The sequence below is a fragment of the Macaca fascicularis genome, chromosome 11, assembly GCF_037993035.2.
Source record: "Macaca fascicularis isolate 582-1 chromosome 11, T2T-MFA8v1.1".
NCBI classification, from domain to species: Eukaryota; Metazoa; Chordata; class Mammalia; order Primates; family Cercopithecidae; genus Macaca; species Macaca fascicularis.
The window spans coordinates 64,541,624-64,561,588 of NC_088385.1; the positions used below are offsets into that span (position 1 = coordinate 64,541,624).

At 56.9% G+C, this 19,965-nt stretch overlaps 1 protein-coding gene across 4 annotated transcripts; it reads right to left on the reverse strand.

Moving 5' to 3' along the window:
• Window positions 1-179: 179 nt before the first annotated feature.
• AGAP2 (ArfGAP with GTPase domain, ankyrin repeat and PH domain 2) lies at window positions 180-19,414 on the reverse strand. Of its 4 annotated transcripts, none has more exons than XM_015431128.4 (19): window positions 19,140-19,414; window positions 12,587-12,645; window positions 11,731-11,818; window positions 11,457-11,542; window positions 11,164-11,311; window positions 9,954-10,088; window positions 9,534-9,643; window positions 8,927-9,085; window positions 8,674-8,760; window positions 8,484-8,588; window positions 7,909-8,071; window positions 7,608-7,727; window positions 6,751-6,879; window positions 5,428-5,487; window positions 5,047-5,195; window positions 4,788-4,878; window positions 4,453-4,675; window positions 4,067-4,322; window positions 180-3,887 (listed from the first exon to the last, which is right to left on the reverse strand). In XM_015431128.4, exons 1-19 carry the CDS (start codon window positions 19,297-19,299, stop codon window positions 3,645-3,647), a joined length of 2,571 nt encoding a protein of 856 aa, XP_015286614.3. In that variant the 5' UTR covers window positions 19,300-19,414; the 3' UTR covers window positions 180-3,644. The 4 variants fall into 4 exon arrangements, with proteins under 4 accessions (XP_015286614.3, XP_005571442.3, XP_005571443.3 ...); XM_005571385.5 differs by lacking the exon at window positions 19,140-19,414 and adding an exon at window positions 14,299-16,169; XM_005571386.5 differs by lacking the exon at window positions 5,428-5,487.
• Between the last annotated feature and the right edge of the window lie 551 nt (window positions 19,415-19,965).

Consider the following 19,965-nt stretch of genomic DNA (forward strand, 5'->3'; position numbering starts at 1 on the left):
CCCCTGAGGGAGGGATGCTCTAGCTGGGCAAGAGCTTAGACACTGCCTTGAGGGCAGCAGTAGTCAGAATGCTGTGCCCAGACCACACCCCTCATCTCCCACCAGCGGGGCCTTGAACAAGTCACTTAACTTTCTAAATGCTGTTTCTTCATTGGTAAATTGTAGACAACAGTACTGGCTTTTTAAGATGGTTGCGAGGATTTAATGACATAGAGTGTATGTCTTGCTTTTAGCACAGAACCTGGCCCGAAGTAAGTGCTCACTAGCTTTCTATTATAAGCTAGCTCCTGAGTTCTGAAAAGACTGGGTTACTTGGAAGCAAGGGTCTCAGGAGTCCCCACAGCTGATCAGCAGCTCAGAATGGGAAGGGGCTGGGGCAGGAGGACTGTGCTTTGATTTGCTGGGGATGGAGTCTCAGCATCGCCAGAAAGCAGAGTTTTGGAAATCTCACTCTGTCAATCATTTTGTACTTTCAATCAAAATTCCTTTTTCCTTTCCTTTGGCAGCACTCCCATGGTGAAGGTCGGTCTGCCTCAGCTGTGCTAAGACAAACAAAAGGAGGGGAGCAGGGTGTGGCAGATGGCAGCCAGCAGGGCTGCAGGGAAGGCTGGCGGATGGCAATAGGGCATCCTGCATGGCAGGGCATCCAAGCAAGGCAGCCCAGGGCGAGCTGTGAAGGGGGCATGGGCACAAAGGGGCAGCAGCTCTCCTTCACCCACCCAGGGAGTCCCTTTCTGGGCTCCTATTTTGTCATAACTTGGAGGACTTGATATTTTGTCATTCCATCCACTACCGCCTTTTACATCTCCCCCACAAGACCGAAGATACTCCCCATTAAGAGAAGAGGCAAGTGGATTATTTAGTGTTAGGATTTGTTGTGAGGTTTGCTGACACCTTGACCATTTTTCACTGGCTGGAAATGAAAGGAACTTCCCACTTGCTCTTTGCAGGCAATTTCATTCTCTCCAGGGTACTTATTTCCTCCCCATATTCTCTCACACTCCCAAACTGCTGAAGAAGGGAGCAAACTTTGACCACGAGGAAGGAGTGGAGCTGAAATAAGAGTCCAGGGTCTTGGAGGTGAAGGGGGAATGGCCAGGTCCTCCAGTCCAATTTTCTTTGTGACCTCCCCGTCTCCTCGCTTTGCCCAGACCACACACCTGCCTCTGTACTTGTCACTGCACCTGCACTGCTGAATTCACCTTTCCTGGGTCACGCCGCTGTGCTGGGTGGTCACAGACTAAGGCCCTGCAGAGCTGCAGCCTCCATGTGAACTGCATTCAGGTCTGGTGCTGTGTCCTCAGTTCAGTGGCACACTTGCACCTGAACATCTTGGGGCTGGTGGGCACCAAAGGTCAGAAGCAATTCTACCCAAAGATGCTGGTGCTACCAACTAACTCCTCAAAGTAGATAACAACATATGGCTATGCCCAACCTGCACTGGCTGCTGACCCAACCCTACCCTGTCCAGCCCCTCTACCTGAGTAAACACTTTCAGCTGCCCTCGAGAAATGGTAGGATTGGCTATGTGCTGAGCCTAGCGGCACTGCAGCTCACGAGGCAGCACCGGCTTCAGGCCACTGTGGCCTTGGTGGTCCCTTTGATGGCACGGAGGTGGATAAATGCCTGCATCAGCTGACACTGATTTTGTGGACACCAGGGACCTCTGCAGCCAGCTGGGAAATCTTTCCGAGGTCTCCCACCCCTTCCCTCTGGAGCACCCCCTGATGGGGCCAGGGGAGGAACCCCTACTCTATGTTCTACTCTGGTACCTAGTGCTCACAGCGAGCAGGCTGGCCTGGGGCAGCCCTCCTCAGAGCTGGTGCACCTTTCAGGTGCCCTCTGAACAGATATTGTTCAGAATACAGATAAACAGATGCCACCAAGGTCATCTAGCTGTGAAGTGGAGGGGCAGGTTTCAAAATCAGATCCGTCTCCAAAGTTCCTGCTCTTAACCAAAGCTGTCCCATCTTCTCACCCCTCTCCATGGCCTCTAAGTACCATATCCCAACTCTCCCAGGACTGGCATCATCTTAAAAGTCAGTGCCTTCTCTGCTCCCAGGGTCCCCACTGACTCCAACCTGCCATGTCTTCCACTACATGAACCCGGATCTGTTGTACATAATGGAACTACCTCCATGCCCATAGGTACTGTCCTGCCACCAGCCCCCAGTGGGAGGCACCTCTGCCTGTCCCTGTCCCACCCCAGTACCCCACCTTGACCAAGGCCATGCCCTGACCTGCCTCCAAGAACACACCAGCAGCTCACCCCCTAGACAAAATCACTTCCTCTTTAATTGCTGTTGAAGAAGATTCACACCACTGCCTCCAAGGAGATGGGGGGGCATTCCCCCCTTGCCCCCACCTCTCTCCCCTTCCCGATTACCTGGTCCTTTGCAAACTATTTTAGCCAGAAAAAAAAAAAAAAAAAAAAAAAGACCGGAAACCACTGACACAGACAGCCCAAGGGCTGGGTTGGCTGAGGGAGGCAGGGCTAGGCCAGGCAAGTCCGCCCTACCACCCACTTTGTGGGGATGGGGCAGGGGGCCTGGAAACCCTCCCAGCCACCTCGAATCCTCTCAGCCCTGGCTGGGAGAGGTCACGGGGGTGAGGAATGGCTCTGGAGCTGCTCCAGTGGGAGGGAGGGGCTGGAGAGAAAGAATAATGGGGGAGGGGTCCCACTGTAGGGGTGCCCCCTACCCCAGATCACCACGGGCGCTGCACAGTCACAGGTACGCAGTCACGGTCACAGACACTCACAACCCGAGAGCACCCCCACCCCACCCCACCCCCTGCCCACCCTGGGCTTCCCCTACCCCAAAACGCCCTCCCCACGCCCCTGCCCGCCCCCACCCCCATGTTGGGGAACAAAGCAATAAATTACAAGGCCCCCTTAGCCCGCTCCTGCTACATCCCTTCTCCCTCCCAAGATAGTAGTGGGAGGGACCCAGACTCTTGGCTTCCCCCGGACTCTTTAGCTTCCACCCATGGGTAGGTGTAAGGGGACGTCCTGGTTTCCACTACTCACGGTCCCTTTCACGGAAAGGGTTGGGAACCCCCCACCCCCATGAGCAGCAGGGGTCCTGCCCCTCGCTGCCCTTGCCCCCTTCACTGGGCAGTGAGATGAGTATGGAAGGGGTAGGGTCTCCATATTGGCCCCAAGTCCCAGGGCTAACCCTCCCACGTACTAAACCCTCCCTCTGGCGTGGCGTCGCCCCAGGAGCCAGCCTGGGTATGGGCTCCCGCCCTGGGATTGTTGAGTTCGGGCAGGACCGGGTCTTCTTCCCGCCCCTAGGGGGCACAAGCGGCCATGTCCAAGCGTCTAGGAGCCCGTACCGCGGGAAACGTCCCCTTCCGCGAAACCCGAGCGGGTAGACCCAGAGCAATCCGAGTGTGGAAACAGTGGAGAGGGGGCGTGTTGAGCTGGGGTCTCCATGCCTCGTTGGGGAGAGGGAGGTGAGTTTGTGTCTTCTGGGAGGCGTGGGGGCTGTGCCCTCGTGGGGGTAGGAAGTGCTCCCGTGGGGCTGGGTGCGGATCGGAGAGGTGAGTGGGTGCGTCTGTCCAGCGGTCCGCCCGGTGTGGTCGTGCCCGGCCCGGTCGTGCCCGGCCCGCGTGGGGGTGGGGGTGTCTCTCCCACTGGGCAACTATACCAGCGCAACTGGGGCGTCGGCGCGGCCCACGCTAGCGGCGCTGCTCCGGCGGTGGGGGCTCGGCGTGGCTGTGATGCTGGGCGTGGTGGCCGCGCTGGGCGTGGTGGCCGCGCTGCCGCCCTCACCCGGGCAACCATGCTGGAGAAGGATGTCGGCGCACAGCTGGCTTCCAGCCTGGCGGGCGTAGAACAGCGCCGTGCGGCCCTGGGCGTCACGGGCCGCCACGTCCGCGCCGTACTGGAGGGCGGAAACGGCCGCGTGACCGCGCGTCCCCAGGGCGCCCACACCCGGCACCGCCTCCCCCACATGGCCAAGCCTACTTCCGGGGTCCCTCTGGGAAGATCGGGCTTTCCCGCGCCAGGCGTTTTCCGAGATGAGGCCTCAAAGACCCCCTTTCCTCCCCCTAGCTGACGTACCCACAGCAGCAGTTGCGTGATGACAACGTGGGCGAGCTCGGCAGCCAGGTGGAGTGGGGAGCGGAGTTGTGGGTCCTCTACGCTGGTGTCGAGCGGCCCGTGTCGCGCATGGGCCAAAAGCAGAAGAACAGTAGCCACGTCCTGGGCCTGCACGGCGGCCCACAGCTGGCGGCCCAGCGGCTCCTCCGTGGTGCTCAGCGGCGCCAGGAACAGCAGCTGCTCGTACTTGGCGCGAATCCACGACTCGCGCTCCTCCCTGCAAGACCAGGGATCAACTGAAAAGGCTCTAGGGACTCCCAGCCAGGACCTCTGCCCCTACCCAAGGGACCGTCTCAGGCTCGCACACCCTCAGCAACCCTCCCCCCGCTCTGTTCCCTCACCCTTACCGCGAAGAATCCCGCGTGGGCTTGACACGGCCTCGCGTGTCGCTTTCCCACACGCGGTTGGCCGTGTCGTTGCCAATAGCCGTCAGCACCAGGGTCAGCTCCCGTGGCCAGTCGTCCAAGTCCAGCGAGCGGACGCGGGACAGGTGAGTGCCCAGGTTGCGGTGGATGCCAGAACACTCGATGCAAATGAGGGCGCCCAGGTTCAAGCTGGCCCATGTGGGGTCTGCGGACAGAGCGTAGAGGTCGGCTTCCAGCGGGGCAGCACAGTCACCCCGGCATTCACCGCCTCCAGTGAACCACACTCCCTAGCCCCACCGCTGCCTCCTGGCACTCACTGGGGGCCCCGCAGTCCACGCAGATTGAATTCCCCTTGGCGTTCCGGATCGCCTGGATGGCCACGGCCTCGCTTTGGCTGTCTGTGCGCAGCTGCAGAGAGGGTTTGGGTTGGTACTGATTCTGCCTCCAAGCCCCACCCCCTTCTCCTCAGACACCTCTGCTCTCCTCCCACATGACTTCGGCCGTGTAGTTGCCAATGGCCGTCAGCACCCGGGTTAGCTCCTGCGGTCAGTCCTCCACCCCACCTCAAACTCTTACCTTGACCTTGCTGCTCTCACAGCATTGTAGACTGGCTAGGATCTGACTCTCGATGGCCTGGACCCAGGCATCCCGCTCCTCAAAACTGGCTGCCTCAAAGTGCCACGTCTGACCCGTGCTGGACACGATCAGGAACTCAAAGTTTTCCTCTGAGTGGGGGATGGGATGGAGTCATTAAGGGACAGAGTTCAAGCAGGGGCTGCCTTCCCCAAGCCCGTCCTCCCTGATGTCCATCCCGAGCCCCTGGGAGTGGGGCAGTGGGGGTAGGGGAAGCAGAGGGTGGGGGGCAGCAGGAAGCCCGAGCACATGCAGGGGAAGGCGGGGGCACCCCCACCCTTCTGCACCCCAGCTGAGCGCCCCTCCCGGCTCCCCACTTGTTACCTGCTTTATAAATATTTCTTAAACTACCAAAGGATTTTAGTTTCCACATTTTGCGCTTGGCTGGTTTCCCGAAGCGAAGGAGATAGAGATAGAATGGAGAGCAGAACAGAGAAAGAGAGACCAAGAAAGAAGGAGAAAAAGAGAGGTAGATGGAGAGATGGAGAGAGAGAGTGACAGAGTGCCAGAGACAAAGCAGGACAGACAGATGGGGAGAGAAAGCAGAACTAAAGTCAGTGGCCCCGGAGCAGAGTGGAGCAGAAGCCAAGAGCCATGAGAGTAGGCAGATCTGGAACCTGGGTCTGAGCACCCGGCAGAGAGCAGGGGCAGCAGGGATGGGTTATCAAGACCAGCCAGGAGCTGGGCCTCTGGGAGGAGAAGGGAGGGTCAGGATCTGAGTGAACACGGGGGAAGGGGGCAGAAGCTGGGGCGCAGGGCTGAGATGAGAGGGCCCTGGGGCTGGTGGTGGTGGGGGTGCGGGGTATCACTGAGGGACAAGAATGGGGATCACTATGATCACACTAAGGGCTGTTGGGGAGCACTTGGCAATAGAAAGTTATCCGGAGAAGACTGCGTGTGGTGGCTCACGCCTGTAATCCCCACCACCTGTAATCCCAGGACTTTGGGAGGCTGAGGCGGGCGGATCACGAGGTCAGGAGATCGAGACCGTCCTGGCTAACACAGTGAAACCCCATTTCTAGTAAAAAATACAAAAAATTAGCCAGGCGTGGTGGTGAGCACCTGTAGTCCCAGCTACTTGGAAGGCTGAGGCAGGGGAATGGCGTGAACCCCAGAGACGGAGCTTGCAGTGAGCCGAGATCACGCCACTGTACTCCAGCCTGGGTGACAGAGCAAGACTCCGTCTCAAAAAAAAAAAAAAAAAAAAGAAAGAAAGAAAGAAAGAAAGTTATCGGGAGAAGGGACTGGGTGGTCACAGAATCCAGGATTTGGGAAATCAGTGGGAGACGCAGAGATCAGGGGCTGAGTCACTGCGGATGGGTGGGGGGCATCTGGGTGCAGGGGCTGGGGTGGTAAGTGGAGTTGAGGGAAGGAAGAGGAACTAGAACATCCTTAGGAGAGGGAGCAGGAGCTATAGACATGGACGTCATTGAGAATAGGGGCTGGGGAAAGGAACTGGCTGGGGAACAAGGAAAGAAGGACGGGGCTGGGGGATGTCCACACACTCTTTCACTAAGTTGTGTGCAGTAGTAATGGTCGTCAAGCACTCAGCTCAGGCACTTCCTCCTGCTGCAGGAGTTAGCCCGGGGAGCTGATGTTGGGGATGAGGGTTCTGGGTGGGAGTGGAAGTGCCTGCCAGAGCCTCACCTTCAGCCTGCCCAGTCGAGCCTTCAGTCTTAGATGGTGTTGTCAATTTTTTCCTCCTCTGTTTCTTCACCATGGGAGAAGGAGGGGGTTCTCGACTCAGGGGGCTCAGGTCTCCAGATGGGGTACAGTCTTAGGGAGGAAGACACAGCTGCCTCAATAGCCCCCTCCACATATTTCCTGATTTCTTGATAGCCTGTCTCATTCCCTGAACTACTTTGGCATTTTAGGGCACCCCTCCTCAACTGTCCCTCTCCAAGAGTTCCCCCTTGATCATTCCTGGGGAGGCAGGCAGATGAGAGGTTTAAAGTCAGACCTGCACTCAGATCCTGGTTCTACCACTTACTGGCCTTAAGACCTTGAGCAAAGCACTTAATCTTCTGAGCCTCAGTTTCTTTATCTCTGAAATAAGAATAATAATCTTGACCTGACAAAACTGTTGTGAGGATCATCTGTTTACAATGTGTCATTTGCATACTATATATATATTTTTTTCAAACATGTCAAACATGGCTGACTATGTACTAGACAATATTCTCAGTTTGTTTAAACCTCAAAGAAACCCTCTGAGGTAGAAACTATTATTTCCACATTACAGATGAGGAACCTGAGGCATGGAGAGGTCAAGTAACTTGCCCATGTGACAAGCCAGGATTCAAGCTCAGGCAGTTGACGTTAGAGTCCACTTGTCTTAACCATTATGATAGACATGGTATGACTGAGCTTGGTGTTCATGTGTGGGGCTCCATGTGTTCACTCATGCATTTATTCCAACCTCCAAGCCTTCACCCCAAATTCATTTCCCACACCCACCCTATTTGGGTGTGGAAGACAGCGGATGGAATTTCATCCCCACTGACCTGTGCTGAGGGCTCGGGCCAAATTCCGGTCTGGCTTCAGCAGGTGCTTGGATGTCTGATCTGGTGGTGGCTGCAGGGAACTAGGGCTGGGGCTGGGGCTTGGCATGGGAGTAGTGACTTCTGTCAGAAAAAGAAGATGAAACCTCAGTGAGCCTCTCTTTCTTCTGGCCCCACTCCTTACATGGTCCCTCTTTATCACCCAGCTTCCTACTTGCCCAGTGCCAGCCCCCACTTCCCTCTTACTCCTCCTTTTCCCCAGCCCTGGCCCCTCTCCTGCTCCTATGTCATAAGCCCTACTCACCGGGGCCTTCGCCCATCTGGACAGCGCTCATGTCCTTGACGAGTCCGTTGATGCTGGCTGAGGGGCCAAACGCAGAGATGGCCCTCGGGGGCCGCTTGCCTGGGACTTTGACTGTTGTTCGCAGCAAATCCATCTCCTTTCCGTGAGTACTGTGGATGTAATCCTGGAGGGGTACAGGGCCGAGAGTGTAGGGAAGGTTGGGGTCCTTGGTATGCTGGGAAGCGGTTAATATGTTACAGAATAGAGAGGGACTGGAGAGGGGGCCTTGGGGGCCAAATGGGTTGTGATGAGCATCTAGGGGATGGGCCCATCAGACTTGATCCAGCATTGTCTCCTCCAGGAAGCATTCCCTTCCTGGGTGCTCTCCCACTAGACTGCAAGTTCCTGGGGCAATGCATTTACCCTTACATTCCTGGCATGGGCACATGGCAGGCTCTTAACACATGCCTGCTAAACTTAAGTGAACAGGACTAGCACTTCCTAGAAATGACGTTAGTGCTTTGTCAGAGGCACAGACAGGTAGAGCTTGAGGGAAATCCAAAGCTGGCCAGTGTGGCCCAGTTTCTGCCACTCACGTTAATGCTGGGGTGGTAGAGTAGAAAGCCATTACTGGACAGGGTTACATATTTCTTCTTCCATTCTTTGTTCAAGGAATTGCCACTTCGTTTTAGTAGGAAGCTCTGGAGAAAGTGAAAAGACACATGGGAGAAAAAAGCCAACTAAGACCAGCTGCCCCTAGCCTGCCCCAGCCCCTGGACCACTCACCTGTTTGATGGGGATGGCTCGTCCACTCCCTGTTGTCTCTCCCCGACTATCCAAGCTCCGTTTCTCGGAGTCACTACCCCGACGATTCTGGAATGGTTATTGGAATCAGTTTAAGGAGGGATAGAGGGATACACTGATGTGAGGATAGGGAAGACAGATGAAGAAGGGCCCAACAGAGGAGTCTAGGGACTAGGGAAGATGGGCAGGTCATGGGGGACAGGAGGATGGGGGTCAGCATGTCCATGTCCAATACCGCAAAAAGGCTGGTCCTGCGCTTGGCTGCCCGGTGCAGGGACCCTGGGGTGCTCAATCCAGCCACTGCAGCTGCCTCGGCTCGGAGCTCCCGGTGACCAACATTCGGTGAGGATGGGAGGGAAGAAGAGTAGTCGCTAGTGTGGCCCCCGTTACTAGCCTGGGAGCATATGGAAGAGTCAGCAGAGCTGAGATGCCCCCTACCCCACCAAGCTACACTCATATCTAGTTACGGAGAATTTGAGACATTCCTTGATCACCTCACCATTTATTTATATTGTCATTAATAATTTTTAAAATCCTCACTAACATTGTGACAGTGCTTTTTATAAATGTTGCAAAGGTTGAATCACAAGTGTTATGTCATACAATCTTCCTGATAGCCTTGGGAGGTTAGGTGAGTTGCTTAAGGACACTGCAAATGATGTCTCAAATCACTGGAAGTCTGGTTGACTTCCAGTCCAATGCACTTTCTCCAATAGTTTCATTGCCATTTCCATCTGTTTCCCCACTCCCTGAACCTCCTTGGGTACTCTGCACCTGTCCTAGGATCCCCAGCCCTTCTGCATCTTACCAGCCCCTCTGCAGACTCTGAAACCCCAACTCACCTGGCCAGCTACCGGAGTGGATGCAGCTGAGTGGCTTGGGGAGCTGGGCAGGGACTTGCAGGCAGCCAGAAGCTGTTGCTGCTTGCGCAAGGTCACCACCTTCTGGGCCACTGAGGGGAGTTGAGGGAAGGAGGTGTGAGCAGGCCAGATACCCAAGACCACCCCTCCATGCCCAGCTTTGATAAATCCCCAGTAGACAACACAGGACCCAACTTCCTTGTCACTGTGGCTTCTATGCCACCTGTGGCCTTGCCAGTTCCTCCAACCCAGAAAGACCTTGTGACTATTAAGCAAACCTCTGGCCTCCCCGATCTCTCCTCCTTCCCACAAAGGCCAATTTCCTGTCACGCACAGAGAGAGGCCTGGATGCCAGGTCCCTTGCTCTGGCTTCCCACATATACTGGAGATCACCACACTCACCCTCCTGGAAGACCCGATCCACATTAAGCCCATAGGTTGCACAGGTCTCATAGTAGCTGCAGCGTTTCATGTCTGCGCACAGAGCTCTGGCACGAGCATCTCCCACTACCCGAGGGGAGGAAGCACTGATCCTGTCTGATGGGATAGGAAAGGGGCAGGATTGAAGAAGGAGCCTCGCCTTGTTCGATTTTTCACAATTCCCTTATCCCTGTGCTGGGCCCTCAGGCTGGGCCCACTGGGGATGGGGTGTGAGAGATCATCTTTTTTGTGACCAGGTGGAATGAGAGTACATAAGCCCTTTCTGAGTACTGGGCCCAGTTCACACAACTAGCTGTGTATGAATAGGATGGGTGAGCTGTGTGTGTGTGTGTGTATGTGTGTGTGTGTGTGTGTGTGTGTGTGTGTGTGTGTGTCCTCAAAGAATACTGAGTGATGCTTCCTGACAAGGGCTACATAGCTGAGACCCAGGTGCGAGCAATAATCACCCTGCCCTGCAAATCCATCGAAACCTGAACTGGTGGGAGGACACCAGCTTGTGAACTAGGAAAAGGTTGGGTACCCATGGGTCATGGCTAGACTGCCCACTCTGCAGCAAGAAACCAGGAGGCAAGCAACAGGTGGAGGCAGGCACCAGCAGAACAGGCATCCAGACCAAGTCCCACCAGCTCGACACAAGGGAATGCTGGAAAAGCATTTCCTGGCCCTGGCAGAGTCTGGGAGCCTCTGAGTCACTTCTTTGAGAACTAAAAGGTTTTCTGCTCTCTTCTTTTCATCATTTCCTTTGTGTTTTCGCTTTGTTTTTGGATAAGTTCCTTTTAAAGGTGTCAGTCTGACCCAGCTGTTGCAAAAAGGAAGATGGAAAAAGTTTCCTATCCACACTAGGACTTGAGATTTTCTGTGTCCTGTGATGGTGGCACCGGGAAATGGCAATGTGAGAACACAAGGTAGGTGACATTTCATGAGAGGCAAGGAGATGGCTACTATAGCTGTCCTTTTCTCCCTGGAGATCCCCTTTTCTCTGCTCAGACCTTGGGAAGTTATTGTTTGGTTTCATGACTCCCTTATTTGGAGACCAGGCTCCCTCCAGAAGGGTACTGTAATCCAAGTGGCCGTTTCCACACCTTACCAAGTTCTCACCCATGTTGGGCAATATCCCAGTAGCCTCCTCAGGGCCTCCCTTGAAAGCAGTGCTTTCCTAACCCCTCCTTACCTTGTGTCCCCACTAGTGCCAAGGCCAGGCCTCCTCGTCCCTCCCCACGAAGGGAACTCAGCTGCCCATGGAGACAGCTCACAGCCTGGAAACTGTTCTCATCCTCCAGGCTGAAGACGAAGATCACAGCATCTGCCCAGCCTGAGAACTTGCGGGGAGTGAGGGAGCAAATGGAAAGTCAGGCAGGTCTACTCCTCTGGACCCAATCCAGATGGAGACCTGGGAAACCAGAGCCCTCTCCCTTGGCCAGTGCTGACCCCAGCCAGCCTGTCCCCCACCACCTCCACCCTCACCTTGGCATCAGGTGCCCCAGCTTCCTCTCGGATTAGCACCAGATGTGTCTGCCCATCCACCAACATCTCTTTCTTGTACTGCTCACCTGTCCAGAAGAGTTGGAAAGGGTAATAGGTCAGAGGTGACAGGTCACCAAACCTCCCCATGCTCCCAGTGCTTTTGCTATTATGGCCTCATCCTTCCCCTCCTGGTCTCCATACCTGCCTAATCATTGATCTCACTCCTGGATCCCTAACCCCAATCGTTAGCTTATTATGGCTCTTGAGAACTCACTCTCTGTCTTCTCCAGCACCTGGTATGAACCGGTCAGGAATCGGTGGATGAGTGATGACTTCCCACTCCTGGCGTCGCCCAGCACACCCTGAGGGCAAGGATGTGGAGCAGAAATTGTGGGATGTAAGAGAAGGCAGGATGTGTGGGTCTGGACACTCCAGAAAACCCAGAGAGATAAATCATCCAAGTAGGCCCTACAGCGCCTGGATGACAGTCATTCCAGAAAGAGCAGCTGGGAGGATCAGAGCAGCTGGGGGGATCGGAGCAGCTGGGAGGATCAGAGCAGCTGGAGGGATCGGAGCATTTGGGAGGATCAGAGCAGCTGGGGGGATCGGAGCAGTTGGGAGGATCAGGGCATGAGTGTGGGTAAGAAATGATCCCAAGCTCAAAGTGGAGCACAAGCTGAAGAATGTCAGCAATTCAGTAGTTTTTTCGTATGTGTTGGGTTGTTTAGAAAACAAACTACATGTGTGTGTGTGTGTCTGTGTGTGTGTTTGTAGCATGTCACAGCTCTAGGCACTAGTTGGAAAACTTTACCCAATTCTAGGCAACACAACATGAAGGCCAAAGGGCAGATGCCAGAAGTGAGAAGCCTGGAGGAGGACCATGAACAAACAGGAAAAAGGGGATGGCTGCATAAAGACTAGAGAGGAAAAACTTGTGAGGAAGATGTAGCAAATTCCCAGGTTGGTGCTATGAAGGTAGACTCTCAGAAGAACTGGAAAACGATTCCCTATTCTCAGAGAGAGAGAGAGAGAGAGAGAGAGAGAGAAAAGGAGAGGTGAAGGGAGAGAGCTGAGAGTGCAGTGGGTGGGAGGTCAGCCTTCCCTATAGGCAAGGGGACTGGGATACCTACCAGGCGCAGTTCAGGAATGGAGCGGCTCAAAGTCCATTCCTGGCTATTGATCACAGCCTCTGTAATGGGAGAAGGGCAGTAAGAGGGGAGGCTCCTGGCTCAGGAGGACCCCCAACACTGAGCCACCCCTCCTCCCTCTGCAGCTTTCCAAACCCCCTGAACCCTGCCTGCACTGGAGAGGTGTGTGGTACAGACAGGTTTGAGGGTGGTCCCCAGGCCTCCCATCCCAGCCGCTCTCCCCCAGCTGTTGCTGCCGCTCAGTGGTTGCTTAGCAACGGAGCTAGCAATACAAAAATACTTCAGTTGGCATCTCCCTTAAAGCACATCCCCAAACGCGGGTCCCGGCCCCAGACAGGGAGACCAGGGCTCTGACAGTGGCAGGTTCTTCCCTCTGGAAAAAGAATAGAAGAGGAGCTCCTCCCTAACCCACTGGTTCCGAGGGCAGACCCTGAGAGGAGGTGCTGAAACATAGAAGAGAGTGTGTCTTCCCCAACCTCCATTCCACAGGACAGAAACTGAGTTGAGGGGTTTCCCTCCCCTTCTTCAAGGTCAACGGCACCGTGGCCCTGTACCCCTCCCCACAACCCAAGGGAAAGAGCTAGGATTTTCCTATGCCTCCATCTCCCACACCCTCCCCACAAACGCCCTCCAAAAGAACTGTGGTGAAGGGCTCCATCGCCTGGCCAAGAGAAGCCACAGGCCTGGGGGAAAGGATGCTCCTTCCGCCCGCCGGGTCCAGCCCCCGCGCCTGACACCGGCCGGACGTTCCCGGGGCGCCGCAGCTGCGGCGGGAACTCTGGGATCCGGAGCCATCTGCTCCCACCCGCTCTGGAGCCAAACCCCGGGGGCCGCCTCCGCTCCCGGACCCGCCTCCTCTCCCGGGAGTGTGAGCCGAACCAAGAGTCTCCTGCTTATCTCCTCCAGTAGGAAAATAGTAATAATAATAGACACCCTGCCCCCGTAAAAAACACTACCTTCCCCGTACCGCCTCCCAAGTCTCCCAGGGTACGGATTGCCTTTGCAGCAGTTCCGCTCCCACTGACTCACTCCGGGGTCAGCCCCGGGTGGGTTTCAGTGCGGCTCTGGGGAGGGGGCTGGCAATGGGGGAAGTGAGGCTTCCTATCCGCCCCCCTCACTTCACATTTAAATATTCTGCACGTTCCAGCCCCCGCACACTCGCGTACCGCCCAATCCGCCTTCACCGCACGGAAAACATCACTAGCCTGCTCTCAGCCCAGGGGACGACTGGTCCCTGGCGAGAAGCTGCCTGCAAGGTCACTGTCATGCCACCTGCCCTAAGTGCTCAGGGGAAACTGAGGCTTCCTCATCCTCTTCACCTTCAACGTCCCTCTAAATACGGCAAATCCCCGTTTCCATGCTCCCAGAGTTCAGCTGAGGCTGGAAGTGGGGTCCTGGGCTTCTCTGGGAGCAATTTTCTAGTCACTCTGACCAAGGGCATTATTTTCCCAGAAAGCTCTGAGGCTCTCTTAGTCCCTCTGAAATCAAGTCATTTCTCATGTCGCACAATGTAGCTACTCACCCCGCTTCAGGACTCCTATTCTTTGCCCCAATCCTTGGCAGAGGAGTGAGCTTGGTTCATCCGCCCACCCCAGAGAAAAGCTTCCCTAGTCTCCTGCACCTCGCTCCTCCACCCCAAGCTGAGCATTCCAGGTACCCTTCCCTTCGTGTTCTCAAGCCCTGACTCAACTCACTAGGGGAAGCGCGGAGCTCGGCGCCCAGCAGCTCCCTGGACCCGCTGCCAGAAGACAGGCTGGGGGGTCCGGGAAGGGGCCCGGAGCCAGGAGGCCCTCCTGTGCTCTTGGTGAAGATGCCGCTGATAAACTTGAGCATCTTGCGATCACGAGTGGACGCTCGGCCCCCCTCCCGGCCCCGTTTCAGCCCTGGAGCTGGAGGCTCCAGAGTGATTGGAGGTGCAGGCCCAGGGGGCTGCGCGGAAGCGGCGGTGACAGCAGCGCCTGGAGTCGGAGTTGGTGGGAGGGTTAGCGGAGGAGGAGAACCGGCAGGCTGTCCCGGATGCAAGTCACTGTTGTCCAAGGTCTTACTCTTGCCTTTCCGAGGAGACAACTTCCCTCGGGCTCCGGCCCCAGCCCCGACCCCACCAGAGGTCGCAGCTGTAGCGCCCCCTCCCTCGGCGGCGGCGGCGGCGGTGGCGGCTGCAGAGGCAGAAACTCCAGTCCCGGCGCTGCTCTTTGACCCCTTGACCCTGGGCTTGCCCTCGCTTTCGGGCCATGACAGGCGGCTACCCGCGCCCTTGCCCCCGCCGGCTTTGGCTCCACTCGTGGTCACGGTTTTGCAAGGCTTGGGAGCCGGCGGAGGAGGCGCCACCTTGAGCCTCCGGCTGCCGGTGCCAGGATGCGGAGAGGATGAGCCAGGGACGCCGCCGCCCGCCCGGCCTTCGGGCTCCGGGCCGCCCCAGCTCGGGCTGCTGAGAAGGGGGCGCCGGGAGGAGGTGGGGGCGCCCCCAGGCTTGGGGTCGGGGCTCAGCCCCCCGGAGAGCGGGGGTCCCGGAGGGGCGGCCCAGAGGGAGAGGCGGCGGCCGGGAGCGGGGGAGACTGGGCGGGCCGGACTGGCCGGAGCCGGGGACAGGGCTGGGGGCTCCGCGCCCCCGGTGCCCGCGCTGCTGGTGCTGATCCACAGCGCATCCTGCCGGTGGAAGAGACGTTCGTGCCGCTTCTTGCCCGGCTCCTCCGCACCTCGGGGGCTGCCAGGATCCCCAGTCTCGCAGCCTCTGGCACCGGCGGCGCCGACCGCGGCCGCAGACGGAGAAGGCGGCGGCGGAGGCACCGACTCGAGCTTAACCAGGGTCAGCGAGATGAGGTAGGTCGTTGTCCGGCGCTGAAGCGCGCCCGCGCCCCGGCTCATGGGGCCCGGAGACCCCCGAGCTGGGGAGGGGAGGGGACTCCCCCGGACTGCCTCAGGGGGGCCCGGCCATGGGGCCGCCCTGCTCGCTGCCCCCAGCCCCTGGACCCCTCTGAGCCCCCGGCCCGGCTCCGCTGTCGCCGCCGCCTCCGCCGCCTCCGCTTGCGCCCCCCTCCCATCACATGGGGCGCCCCCTCCCCATGCTCCCCGCCCTGCGCCCCCACCCTCTTGGAGCCCCGGGACCTTGGTGCTGCTCCAGGGAGGCGCGCCGGACCGTCCACCCCGGACTGGGTGGGGGCGCTGAGATGGGTGGGGGAGGGCGGGGAGGACAGTAGTGGGGGCAAATGGGGGAGAGAGAGGAAAAGGGGGCAGAAAAGGGGACCAGAGGCTAGGGGAAAAGAACCAGTGCGGGGGAGGCAGGGGCGGGGAATTGGGGCTCAAGGGACAGGGGCCGCGGATGCGGTCGGAGAGAGGGTCTTGAGGAGGGTGGGAAGCTAGTGGGGCTGGCCGTGCGGGGGATTCGCAGGGGCGCGGGGAGGATGCTGGGGATGGAGATACAGGAGGCAGCGGGGGAGGAAAGAGGGAACGGGAGGTGGGTGGGAACCCACGGGTCTGGGGTCTGGGAGGGGAGGGGCGTGAGATCCGGGCGAAGAGTCCGGGGGCCTCGCCCGGGCTCGGCTCGGTCCGGATGCGCGCTGTGTCCGGGCGCTCCCCTCACATTGAGGAGGAGGCGGCCCCCAGGCCCCCCCACCCTATCTCCCCCCCCACCTTTTCTCCACCAGCACCGATGTCTGCGAGGGCGGTGCAAAATCCAGGACTGGATTTCTCTCCCAAATCCTGGGCTGGATTTCCTGGGACTTGGACTCACCTCCTCCAACAACCTAGCCCCCTCCTCTCGCACACCAAGGTTAGGAAGCTCGCGACTGCGAGGTATGGCATTTAGAGATAAGGGTGAAAATCGATCTATTGGGTGAACAGGCCGCGGTGAACAGAGCAAATCCAGGGTCACTGTCAATTCTAGGGAAGCTGAAGTGGGAAAGCGGGGGCCCTGAAATCCCTTCCCCCAGGATCTCGTCTCCCCCAGGTACCTGGACGCCTTCCCTTTCTCATGACCCAACTCCCTTTCCCACTCACACCCCCACACTTAATACTTTGATGGGGCCAAGACTTGAGCTCGACTGTCCCAGAGTGAACTTGGAAAATGTTCCCTAGGGATGGGGACAAACTTAGCAGGGTAGGAGAGAGGGGAGAGATCTGAGTGCTGGAGAAGCCCAGGCCACAGGGTAAGTCAAAGGCTCCAGCTCTAGGAGGAGGGAGAAGGATGTGTCTTAGACTGATACCCCCCCCATGCCAAAATGCATCCAGTCTCCATAGCAACCGTAGCTCCAAGAGTGCCTCAGAAACAGCGGGCAGAAGCAGAGAGGGATCCGTGTGTATGGTAGGTGGGAGACCAACCGGGGGATGATGAATTAGTGGAGGCACTGCCCGCAAACCTGGTTACTCAAAGGTGGGGGATTTCACTCCCCAAGTATAAGGACCCTTCAGTTGAGGCAGAGAGAGCCAGCCTCTTCAGAGTTCCCTTTCAGTCTCCTGAGGTTTGCTGAGTGGGATTCTTACGGAAGGTTAAAGAGGAGGCAGATGAGTGAATGGAAACCGTCTGCTCCTTGTCCCCCACACCTCTAGGGGTCTTGGAGTTCAAGGCTGTCTATCCTCCAGCCAGGTGAGAATCCTGAAGTGGTTAAGCCAAAGTGGAAAAAAGGTTGAGACCCCTTGGGGGTGGGGTAAGATGGGCGAAAGAAGTTCTCTCTGCAGCCTTGGAGACCCCTTCCCAGGACTTGGGGAGTCACAGCGGTCCCCTGATTTGGCATCCCACCCTCCTGACGCAGCTGAGACTATAATAAGTGCTGCCGTGGGCGGCTCTTGGAGGCAGGAGCCCGCAGCGTGCTCGGCCTGGTGGGGGGCTGAGGGTGCGGGGCGGGGGGGGCCGCGGCGCTGAGCCAGGATGCCACGAGCCCTTTGTTCTCCTAGAGGCCTGTACCCAATCCCTCCAGTGTTCTGTCCTGGGGCTCAGCAGCTTCTCCCTCCCTCCCTACAGAACCAGGATGACACCATCCCCAGGACAGGAGACCCTTCAGTAATGTTTTTTGATGGAGATGGTGAAGGAGAATTGTTGGCTCTGGTTTAAACTTCCCTCCTTTGATGGCCTCAGTTTTCCTTTATGTTCAATGGGAACAGAATACTAATTCTTAGAGAAGGAGTAAAACAAATCACTTATGAGGAGTGGAGCCTTCTCAGGGATTTCAGCCTCCACCCCTCCTCAACTCCCTCCCTCTCCAGAGGGAGCACAGCTTTTCTCCCCGGCCTAAACCACTCTTCTCCTTTATTATTATTATCATTATCATTTTTGACAGGGGTGGGGCATAGAGTTCCTCCCTAGGAGGCCCCATGGGCCACTCCCCCTTGGTCTGCCTTTCCAAACACTAAGGCTGTCAGGGGAGACTTCAGGTGTAGTTCCTGGCAAAGGGTGTGGGACAGGAGGTGAGAGGGGCACTAGCCTCCGAAGAGCAATAGGAAGGGGATCATCAGCTGGTCCCACTAGGCATCCAAAGCAAACCGTTCCTTCCCCAAGTTATACTCTGGTGTACCAGCAGAGAGGTCTGGCAGGAAGTGTCCTTGAGGGAAAGAATGATCTGTTGACCCCCCCAGGTAGGCAGGTAACAATGGAGAGGACTGAAATGGCTGAAAGAGATCAGGATATGATGGAAGAAGTGCTTCCACCAGATAACTTTCATGAGCAAAGAAGGCTGCTTTTGTTAGCTCTTTGCCACATCAGAGGTGAATGAAATGAGAGCGAGCTGGAAACAACCTCCAGTTCCACCAGTTCGTCAGTGGTAGGGCCTTGTGGATGGAGAGAAGCTGTTCCTGCCAGGGCTCCACCACAGGATTGAAGGCTGGGGTGGGCAGGAGGATGTGGCGGATGGTGTTGCCATGGCAGCACTTCCTCCCTGTGTTGTCATCACTTGCTCTAATGGCACTAAGGAGGTAGAGCGGAAGGTGTGTGGGGGGAAGACAGGAACAGGAGCAAGGGGAGGAGAGGGGACCAAGAAGAGTTCTGGGGACCTATCTGCACTCTGGCTCTGCAAAGCATGGTGTGTTAGAGTTAGTATGCGCTTGGGAGCCTAAGATTCTCTGCATGGTGTACTTCAATGTGCATGCGTGTGTGTGTACGTGTGTGCATGTGTCTCTCTACAGCTGGAGAACAAGAGGTCACTGATCCTTAGTGGGTCCTGGGAATGAAATCATTATCCAGTCCCAGAACCTGCTGCTCCAGACTGCTTCCTGTTCTGGACTCCCCAGGCAGGGACCAAGTCTACCATGAGTCTGTCACAGCCTATCTTCCTCATGCTCACACATTTCTTCATTGCCAAGAAGGTCAGCTCAACAGGGACCTGTATTTTGATCTCCTGGGAGAAGGATCAGAGCAGGGAAAGAGACAGAATGATACCTCCCGTGTCTTTTTCCATCCTCCCTAAATGTATTCTTCCCCAGAGTCCCAGCTCCATCTTGGGGACTAGGAAGTAGCCGACTGGGAAGTGATATATGATACAGCTAACCCTTCTATGCACCTGCTAGTCCCCGATACACCCAAGTTGAGGGCTGACCTTTCTCTTACCTTGAATGCTGTCTAATGAGGCCTGGATGCTGTCCTCAAGTTCAGGGTCGTCCACTCTCTCTGCCAGCTTCCTGAGGCGTTTTAGAGCCTGCTTGGCCACCTCATGTCGTTTGACTTCTGCTCTCACTGCAGCTACAACGAACTGCCTCTGGGCATGCATGTTGCCCAGACCTGTCTTTCCAGGCTAACAACCACCTCTGGTCCTGAGGCCCATGGCCCTACAGCCCCCAAACCTCAGAAGGCCCCTTCTGCTGTGCCCAGAACTCCCCGCCCCTGCCCGCCCTTCCGTCTATAGACCTCACTTCCTGACTGGTGAGTTTCAAACCCACAGCCTGGGACAGCACTACCTCCTGCACCTCCCACCCCCTCTAGTGTTGGCCCATCAGCCCTGCCAGCCAGCCCCTGCTATGATTTCCCAGCCAGGTGGATGGAGAGATCTTAACAGTGTCCCAGGGCCTCCTGTGGGAGGTGGTTAATTAAAATGGGTGTTGGTTCTGGGAGAATATGGCAAGCTAGGTCCCAGGTGCAATCCTAAACTCTTGATGACTTGCAGATTTCGAACTCTCACAGGAATTCATGCACACTTGGTCTGTTACCTTCAGAGCCCTGCATTCTAGTGTACACTTGTACCCATCGCCCTCTCTACATATCTCAATGAGCTCTGTATCCTTACGTCTTACAACGTAACCCTTTTTCAGTCAGCTACCCACTGAGGCCACCTCCTGTTTAAAAGGGCCAAGTGAGGCCAGGCGTGGTGGCTCATGCCTGTTATTCCAGCACCTTGGGAGGCTGAGGCAGGAGAATCACTTGAACCCAGGAGGTGGAG